We start from the raw sequence: 9,853 nt of genomic DNA on the forward strand, positions 1-9,853 counted from the left end.
ACAGTGTTACGTAAGCACGATGTTATGTCTTTCTCTACAAAGTTTAAATATTTTTTTTCCAATAAAATATATTTTTGTGAGATTTTGTTAGTTATTACAAAATGTGTTTTGTTTTATTTTTTATCCTTAAAGTATTTTAAATAATATTTTTTCACTGTTTAAAATATTTTTATTATTCAAAAGTATCATCTAAAGGACTTTAAAAAACAAAATAAATATATTTTATAAGAATTAAAAAAAATTACAAGAATAAAAAAAATACTAAATGATGAAAAAGATATTGAAATCTTTTTTATGATGACATAACAAAATTGAATTAAATACCCCATCTCCTTTTGTTGGATAAGAAACTTTTAGCCGATTTCCTGTTCGGCTTTATTCCAATTAGCTACATAACATTTGCTCATCATATCTAAATATCTAATGGTCTATATTAATAGATCAATTTGTTTTGCCATTGTTCAATTCGTCATCAGTGTTAATGAAAAATGATAAACGTTAATCCAAGTTGTACAACTTTTTGGATATTGATCGGTTGATCACTCACTCACAGAAAATATTGGTTGTCTTTATTACAATGACTATTCTTGTCACTAATTGACCAATAGCAGTAAACCATTACGTGGATAAATAACTATGATTTGGATGGAGAGAGAATTGACTTAAAACGATTCCCTAGTAGGAACTGAGAAAAGTAATAATCAATAGAATATGATCATCAGAAGCAAAGCTGCCAACAACTAATTTTGTTCTTTTGCTAACTGGTTGAAAAATAGCAGATGGTCCCATGCTAAAAACAATTTCCAGAAGGTCTAATGTAGTTGTTTTTTAGTCTTAAGTATGTCCTGGCATTGGTGAGTCCTTTTATCCAACTCATCTAAACTTTTCGCAATAAAAAAAATTTTAACTTTTTAGCCATCTCATCATTTAACAGCCTCTTCAATGTGTATAACTCACTAAGCATGTTCCAATCTAATCTAACAACATTCACGGATGTATAGAACATCTTTTTTAATTTAGATGTGGATGAAATTATGTGTCTGATATTGACCTCAACCCCACTAGCTTTGGCTGCAAGCTGTACATGCCATGTGACTTCGGTCCAAAAGAAAATGCTTTCCATTACTATGATATGTAGTGTTGATGTTAACTGTTAAGCGTAAAGGATAGACAAAATAAGCATGCTTTTCCTTGATTTGATTTGTTGTTAATGTTAAGCGTGTAAGAATAGATGGATGTAGTTAACAAGTTACGCTTATCATGGTGTAATTGCTAGGATTGACGTCACTCTCAGTTAATGGAGCTAAAGCCCCAGTGGCCAATGTTTTATTGTTTCCTTTTTGTGTTGGTAGACTTTTCTATCATGAGTTTGAACCATTCAAATGAGATACAAACCTTTGATATTTTATCTTAAAACACGTTTTGCCTTGATTGGTGGGAGATTTTTGGAGAAAAAATAGATAACTCGTAATGCTGCAATGGAATATCAAGCATGGATGATGGATAGTATGTCTCTGTCAATGGACGTATATATAAACCAACACAGCACCAACCACTTGCCTGCAACTTTCTGAGTCATAACTAACATGACAATGGATACTTGTAAAACCTCTCCACATTTGCTGATACTTCTTTGCTTTGCTTCATTTCTCCAACTATGTCATTCAGCATCCCAACAAAAGGCAAATCTATATCATTGTTTTGTTTGCTATTCTGAGTTTTTTCCCCTATGTTTTTCTCTGGTTTTGAAATTCTTATGGTCCATGTTATTCTTGGCTTTAGCTAATGATTAAGGAGAAGAGTATGTGTCTTATTTTTTTATAACTATGTTCTGAATGCAGAGCTACATTATCTACACTGGCAATAGCATGAATGATGAGGCTTCTGCGTTGACTCTTTATTCAGACATGCTACAAGAAGTTGCAGACAGGTAATTACGTTATATAAAAAAAATATTTTAGACATCAAAATTCTGAATCAGATGGTTGATCAGTTCCAAAATTGTAGCAATCAATCAATTGAGAGTAAATCCGCTTAAAATTGACCTCGTGATAGAAGTATGATTTAATGTCACAATAACAAACTGGCCAAATATGTCACGACTCACGACAGAAATGATTCTAGTGTTAAAGATAGAGACTCTATAAAATTAAATTTGAATTTAAGTGCTTTCCTAAATTTCTAATGAAAAGGAAAATGAAAACTGAGTGTCTCATGTTCTGATTTTGACTCCAATTATTAGCTAAACAACTTGGTACATAAGAAAGCTCCATTTTCTTATTTGGTCATCGATACTAGGCTGTTGTATACGTGTTCATTATATTGCTGTTTTTGTTATAGCATTAGCACTCTGTCTCACTTATAGATTACCTGTTAAATAATACAATTAATAGAAGTGATAACTACAGTGTAACTACATTACGCCATACTTAATAGTGAAGCCTGTTTTTTCCTTGTATTTGTTGGGTAGGGAAAGGTTTTTAGAAAATAATAAAGCAGTGAGTCAAAAGTGGAAACCGCCTATCATTTTTCCTCCTTGTTTTCTTCATTAACAAAAGGAAAATTGAAAAGTAGCCAATGTAAAGTGTCATTATTTGAAGAGACTATAAAGAGAACTAAAAATGCAAGGTTAATTGGCTTCTTTGTCTTGACTTCTTTCTTGATTTGTACTCACAATTTCAGCAATGCTGAGCCCAAGTTAGTACAGCACCACTTCAAGCGTAGTTTCAGTGGCTTTGTTGCTATGCTAACAGAGGAGGAAGCCAATAGAATGGCTAGTATGCACACAAAACTATTCTATCTTTTATCCTCTTCGAACCTCACATGTCTTTTCTTCTTGGATTCACACATTTGCCAACCAAGAACACTCTCAATGCAGGACATGATAGAGTTGTAGCAGTCTTTCCTAATAAAAAGAAGCAACTCCATACAACAAGGTCATGGGATTTTATTGGCTTTCCACTACAAGCAAATAGAGCACCAGCTGAAAGTGATGTCATCATTGCAGTATTTGACTCTGGAATCTGGCCAGAATCTGAGAGCTTCAATGACAAAGGTTTCGGTCCACCACCTAGTAAATGGAAAGGCACCTGCCAAACTTCTAAAAATTTCACATGCAATAAGTATGTAGTTAGTTGTAAACTTGTAGTCTAGTCCATACACAATTACGCAGATATCATTCAAAATATTTAGAGGCACACAAAAAACGTACACTATTATTAACAGTTGTTGCTATGTTCTTTGTAGTAAAATCATTGGGGCTAAGATTTACAAAGTAGATGGATTTTTTAGCAAGGATGATCCAAAATCTGTGAGGGATATAGATGGTCATGGCACTCATGTAGCATCAACAGCGGCTGGGAATCCAGTTAGCACAGCTAGCATGTTAGGCCTTGGTCAGGGAACATCAAGAGGTGGCGTGACAAAAGCACGCATTGCTGTGTACAAAGTGTGTTGGTTTGATGGTTGTACTGATGCAGACATACTTGCTGCATTTGATGATGCAATTGCAGATGGGGTTGACATAATAACAGTTTCTCTTGGAGGGTTCAGTGATGAAAACTACTTTAGAGATGGAATAGCCATTGGAGCATTTCATGCTGTGAGAAATGGAGTATTGACAGTAACTTCAGCTGGAAACAGTGGTCCAAGACCTTCCTCCCTGTCCAACTTTTCACCTTGGTCAATTAGTGTGGCTGCTAGTACCATAGACAGGAAGTTTGTTACCAAGGTTGAATTAGGTAACAAAATCACCTATGAGGTAAATTACCTTCTCTATCCTATCTGATGATATGAATATTGACTTAAAATACTGTCTTTTTATATTATCAATCAATAAAACATCATTATTTGTATAATTTTTAAGAGAGTCATTATAAAAATTAACAAACTTTCTATACATTTTATATTGTTAATTATTCAGAAATGATCATTAGTATAAATTTTAAGATATTTATCACAAAAGGTAGCAAATTTACCATAAACAATAACTTGTTATCAGATGATAATGTAAAAAAATATTTACACAGTCATACATATATTATCTATTCTATAAATTATAACATCACAAAAAATTCAATTTCTCCGTTCCATGTTTAGGGTACCTCAATAAATACATTTGATCTCAAGGGAGAATTGTATCCTATAATTTATGGTGGAGATGCACCAAACAAAGGCGAAGGCATAGATGGATCATCATCAAGGTAACATCATGGCCCTGATATCCTTCAACATGTATAACATCATGTCCTAACAAACAATTATACAAGTGCTAATAGTGCTGTGAGTTCCAATTCCAAACTATGCTCTAAAATACTCTTAATTTGTTAATGTAAACTGTTTCCTAAGTGCAGGTATTGCTCCAGCGGTTCGTTGGACAAAAAATTAGTTAAGGGTAAAATTGTTCTCTGTGAGAGCAGAAGCAAAGCACTAGGCCCTTTCGATGCTGGTGCTGTTGGGGCATTGATACAAGGACAAGGTTTTAGAGATCTTCCTCCCTCTCTTCCATTGCCTGGATCTTACCTTGCCTTGCAGGATGGTGCCTCTGTATATGACTACATAAACTCTACAAGGTATCAACTAAAGATGCCACTTACATTAACCAAGAGTGTAGAGAACCATATATACTTGCCTAATATGGATTTTTTTTTCTTTTTCTTTTTCTTACAGGACTCCAATTGCAACCATATTTAAGACTGATGAGACAAAAGATACAATAGCTCCTGTTGTGGCTTCTTTCTCTTCAAGGGGTCCAAACATTGTTACACCTGAAATTCTCAAGGTACCTTAATTAGTTTTTCTATACTGAATTAAATTTATCTTTATCTAGCATTTTGGATAAACTACTGTATAGTCCCATACCACCACATATCTATGGTCCTCGACAATCTCCAAAGGGTGCATGGTCTTTTTTTTTTTTTTTTTTTATCTGTGAGAATTAAAAGACAGTGTTAAGAGATTTTCAATAATTCACACACCTTACTCTACCAACTGAGCTAGATCCCCTTGACCAAAGGATACATAGTCAAGTTTTTTAATTTACAAGAAAGAGTTAATAAAACTCAGTCAAATATCAGATAGAGATTGACTAGAACTATAGACATGTAATGGCCCATACAGTAATTTCTCAGCATTCTGGTGATATTATCTTTCCTAAATCTTTTTTTCTTCTTTTTTTAACATTTTGTAGCCGGATTTAGTGGCTCCCGGAGTTTCCATTCTAGCTAGTTGGTCTCCAGCTTCCCCTCCTTCTGACATTGAAGGTGACAACAGAACATTGAATTTCAATATTATCTCAGGAACTTCAATGGCTTGTCCACATGTTTCTGGGGCCGCAGCGTATGTTAAATCATTTCATCCAACATGGTCTCCTGCTGCTATTCGTTCAGCTCTAATGACAACAGGTGATAATAGAAATGAAATAAGCGATGAGTGAATGCACATCTGAATTAGTATTTGAATTTGGAATCATACTCTTAGCTAACTCTTTGTGCACATTGCAGCTAAACAACTTAGTCCCAAGACCCATCTTCTGGCAGAATTTGCATACGGCGCAGGCCAAATTGATCCTTCCAAGGCTGTGTACCCTGGTTTAGTATATGATGCTGGTGAAATAGACTATGTAAGATTTTTATGTGGACAAGGGTATAGTACAAGGACTTTACAACTCATCACAGGAGATAACAGTAGCTGCCCTGAAACAAAGAATGGTTCAGCAAGGGATCTAAACTATGCTTCATTTGCACTCTTTGTCCCACCCTACAACTCCAATAGTGTAAGTGGCAGTTTTAACAGGACTGTTACAAATGTTGGGTCACCAAAGTCAACATATAAAGCTACTGTGACTTCTCCCAAGGGACTGAAAATTGAGGTGAACCCCAGTGTTCTACCATTCACTTCTCTTAACCAAAAGCAAACATTTGTGCTCACAATTACGGGAAAACTAGAAGGACCTATAGTTTCAGGCTCTTTGGTTTGGGATGATGGTAAGTACCAAGTGAGGAGCCCCATTGTTGTGTTCAATACAGCATAATGGCTAAGGTTAATCCATTAAATAACTTGAAGCAAAAATGGCTGCTCTCATTTTATTGATAATGTAATATTGAAATTTGAAAGTATTCTAAGTGGCAAGAGTTGAGTGAGGCATTAAAGTTGATACCTGATAGACAAGTTATCTTAACACTTCACAAGTTCTAATAACTCATCTACACGTTCATTAAGCAATATGGTCTTGAACACATACGCAAGATGATGACGGTTTAGGATTCTCATTTTAAAAGGTCCTATAACTTTTAAAAATTTGAAAAAAAAATTATTAACTTTGGTGAATTTTTTAATATATAAGAGTTTCGTGTATTATTCTTTTTTTATTGAATTGATAAATTTATGAAATTTTTTATCAATGAATTATTTATGAAATAGGTTTCCGTTCCTTAGGAATCTCTTTTTTAATTTTTGTTTTGGTCCCAAAAATGTCTGAAACGACATTGTCATTATGTTTAGACGGTATGTATCACCCCTGACAAGATAAACTGATTTGGTGGTTAAAAAAAGATTTAATAAAACCTCTCCAACTTTATATTGTTTTATAATTTATACAATCTTTGTTACGTATTCCAATTTTAATAATTCGTTCTTCCCGTATCCATTACTGTAGCTTGACATCAGTAAAGGGGAAACACATTATATGCTACATTTTTAACAGATAAGCATATGCTACTTTTTTTTTAACAATAACTAAAGATACATAAACACATGGGTAGAACCTATACAATAGGACACCAAAAAGATGTGGTTTCCATATTTTAATGGTCTGTAAAAGAAACAAAACTAATAGAGGAAAAAATATGTAACGACAACTATTTCTACTAGATGGTTAATCCTGGCATAGCAACAACTTAATCAATATTTCGGAGACAGTGAAAATCAAGGAATTTAACTAGTCCACTCTCCTTTAAAGTTTCATTTTCATGATTCCAGATATCAAATATCCAAGGTCATTTTTTTAATTATATGTTAATGTGTGAAAAAAACAAAACACTTTTTAAAATAATCACTAATATAAATTACTAACAATTTATTTATTTTCTAACTAGTTTATAGATCCCTTGACTTGAGCTAAAATAAATTAACTTTGGTCTGCATATCCAATTAAGTTTTAACGAAGGGGGATTCCATCACATGACTCAAATTAATTATTCTCTTTATCGTTTTCTTTCTTTGTTTCTCCATTCACCACTCATATGTAAGAGGGAGAAAGTTTCTTATTTTATAGCAAGCTATATTTTATTTAGGAGACAAAGGAAGGGAATATAAAATAAACTGAGTGATTTCATTCCACAATCCATACCAAACTCCCAAAACAATTCAGCATTCAGGATTCTCTCCAAAATCACGTGGGAGATGGTGAATCTTCCCTTTATTATAGACTCCCCAGTCACCACGCATTCACGCAATAAGTCTTCTCTATTCATGAACACCATGTAGGTATCTTCTTAGATGAAAAATGTTTGATAGATATTTAATATATGTTATTCAACATCTAGAGATGAAGTAAAAAAAAATATAAGTATGGTAAAATTTATGATGTGATAAGAAGAGAAAGATAAAGAGAAATAAGAAATATTAATGAGATGTTCAAAATATAAATATGATTTGTATCTCATTACTCTTGTTAGATATCTTCATTCCAGCATAAACACCTAACCTATCCTTCTTTTGGTAACTAGTAAGTTAATTGTAGTGCTTGTTGTAAGTATTCCCGCTATGTAGCCAGTCGTTTGAAGTGTTCTTTAGCATATTCAAGGAAGAAGCTAGAGAGCATCCACTAAGAGGAACAGATTCTTTACCCACTTGGTTAATATGAACCTATTTCTTTCCGTCTAAAACTAAAATGTGGCAGAGTTTTTGTGTTGAACAGAATTTGATTATTTGAAGAAAAAAACTATGATTAAACCAATAATCTCATCTATGATCCACATTACAGTGACTGAATTAATGATTTAAGTGTTAGATTTCTACTTTATAGTATGCTAATTATGAATATGTTCAACAAAGCAAGTTGAAAATTAGCTGGAAGCTAAAAGTTAGAAATTGATAATTGGAAATTGAAAAATTAGCTTAATAAAATATACATGTTTGGCAAAATTAATTGTTGAAATAGTTGAAAAATGTAAAATAGTAAAAAAAGAATAAAATCATGATTTATTTAAAAATGATAGCTAGGAAATTGAATAAATACATTGAGGATAAAAATAGAAAAATATCAAAAGTTGAAAGCTAACATTTTAAAAAAGTTACTTCAAGTGTCTTATTATAATTAGGCAAAACTGTAAATTTGGTCCCCCTAATTGTCTCCAATTTCGATTATGGTTCAACTTTAAAATTATTCATGTATTTAGTCCTTCTTTTATATTCAATCACGCAATTTTTGGTCTTCCAGTCCAAATTTGGATGTTGACCGTTACAAACAAACATTGTCTGCTATGTATCACATTCTAATTCGTCCGTTAATGGGTGTGTCATTTTAACCGAGTGTGGTAAAAAAAAAATTTTACAACAACAACTACATCACAACACAAACACAACCTCCTCGCTCTTCCAATGTCGTCTTCTCAAATCTAATTATCTAAGCGTTGCTGCTATACTGTCAGGTTTCACTACTGCTTCATTCAAAAAACAACAGCGTTTTGGGTAGGGTTGTTGTATTCCATTAGACATGCGCCCAAGAGTAAATTACTCGTTCCCTGAGGAGGTGTTGGAGCACGTGTTCTCCTTCATCGACTATGACAAGGACCGAGGCTCGATCTCTCTCATCTGCAAGTCCTAGTACAAGATTAAGCACTAGTGCCGTCGAAGAATCTTCGTCCAAAAACTGCTACACCGTCTCTCCGGCCACCGTCGTCAACCGCTTCCCCAAGGTTAGATCCATCGCCATCAAGGGGAAGTCGCACTTCGCCAACTTCAATTTGGTCCCCGAGGGTTGGGGCGCTTATGTGGGCCATTGGATCACGACCATGGTCGCTGCCTACCCCTGGCTTCAAGAGATCAGGCTCAAGAGGATGGTTATCTCCAACGAATGCTTGGAACTCATTGTCAAATTGTTTAAGAACATCCAGGTCTTGGTTTTCACCTCTTGCGAGGGTTTCACCACTAATGGACTTGCTGTCATTGCCGCCAATTGCAAGTTTCACCACTCATTCTTTTGTTTATTTCTTTTCCCTTTTGGAATTGAAATGTTAATTTTTTGTGTTCTAATAAGGTTTTAGGGTTAGGGTAAAATTTTTTTACTACACTTGGTTAAAATGACGCACCCATTAACGGACGAATCAGAATGTGACACATGACAGTCAACGTTCGTTTGTAATGGTCGACGTCTAAATCTGGGTTAGGAAACCAAAGTTGCATGATTGGATATAAAAAGGATGATTAAATGCGTGAATAATTTTAAAGGAAAACCAAAATCAAAATTGAAGACAACTAGAGAGATTAAATTTATAATTTTACCTTATAATTAATATCTCATTTGAGATCAAGTTATTCTAGAAATAATTTTCAAAGAGTTACTATTCATCCTAACCATTGATTTTCTTGAAATCTAATGGTTAAGATTAACTACTTATTACAACTATTAAATATTAAAAAAATAATGATAAAGATAAGAAATAACTCTAAAATTCCCCTCCTTTTATATTTATATATATATATATATATATATATATATATATATATATATATATATATATATATATATATATATATATATATGAATGATTTGATTGATTTCATGTTCATTTTCAATCACTGCGATTAGTCTTTGAGGTATGGTTATGATTATGACTTATATAATACAAAG

At 33.3% G+C, this 9,853-nt stretch overlaps 1 protein-coding gene across 1 annotated transcript; it reads left to right on the plus strand.

Annotated features, from left to right (window-relative positions):
* Nucleotides 1–1,566: 1,566 nt before the first annotated feature.
* On the plus strand, nucleotides 1,567–6,218 carry LOC547512 (subtilisin-like protease C1). The gene is given in 10 exon segments (NM_001250656.2): nucleotides 1,567–1,682; nucleotides 1,842–1,930; nucleotides 2,683–2,777; nucleotides 2,879–3,122; nucleotides 3,247–3,760; nucleotides 4,099–4,202; nucleotides 4,353–4,571; nucleotides 4,669–4,780; nucleotides 5,189–5,402; nucleotides 5,502–6,218. Coding segments are annotated over 10 exon segments (2,217 nt in total). The 5' UTR covers nucleotides 1,567–1,586; the 3' UTR covers nucleotides 6,032–6,218.
* Nucleotides 6,219–9,853: the final 3,635 nt, after the last annotated feature.

Source organism: Glycine max, chromosome 11 (genome assembly GCF_000004515.6).
Source record: "Glycine max cultivar Williams 82 chromosome 11, Glycine_max_v4.0, whole genome shotgun sequence".
NCBI classification, from domain to species: domain Eukaryota; kingdom Viridiplantae; phylum Streptophyta; class Magnoliopsida; order Fabales; family Fabaceae; genus Glycine; species Glycine max.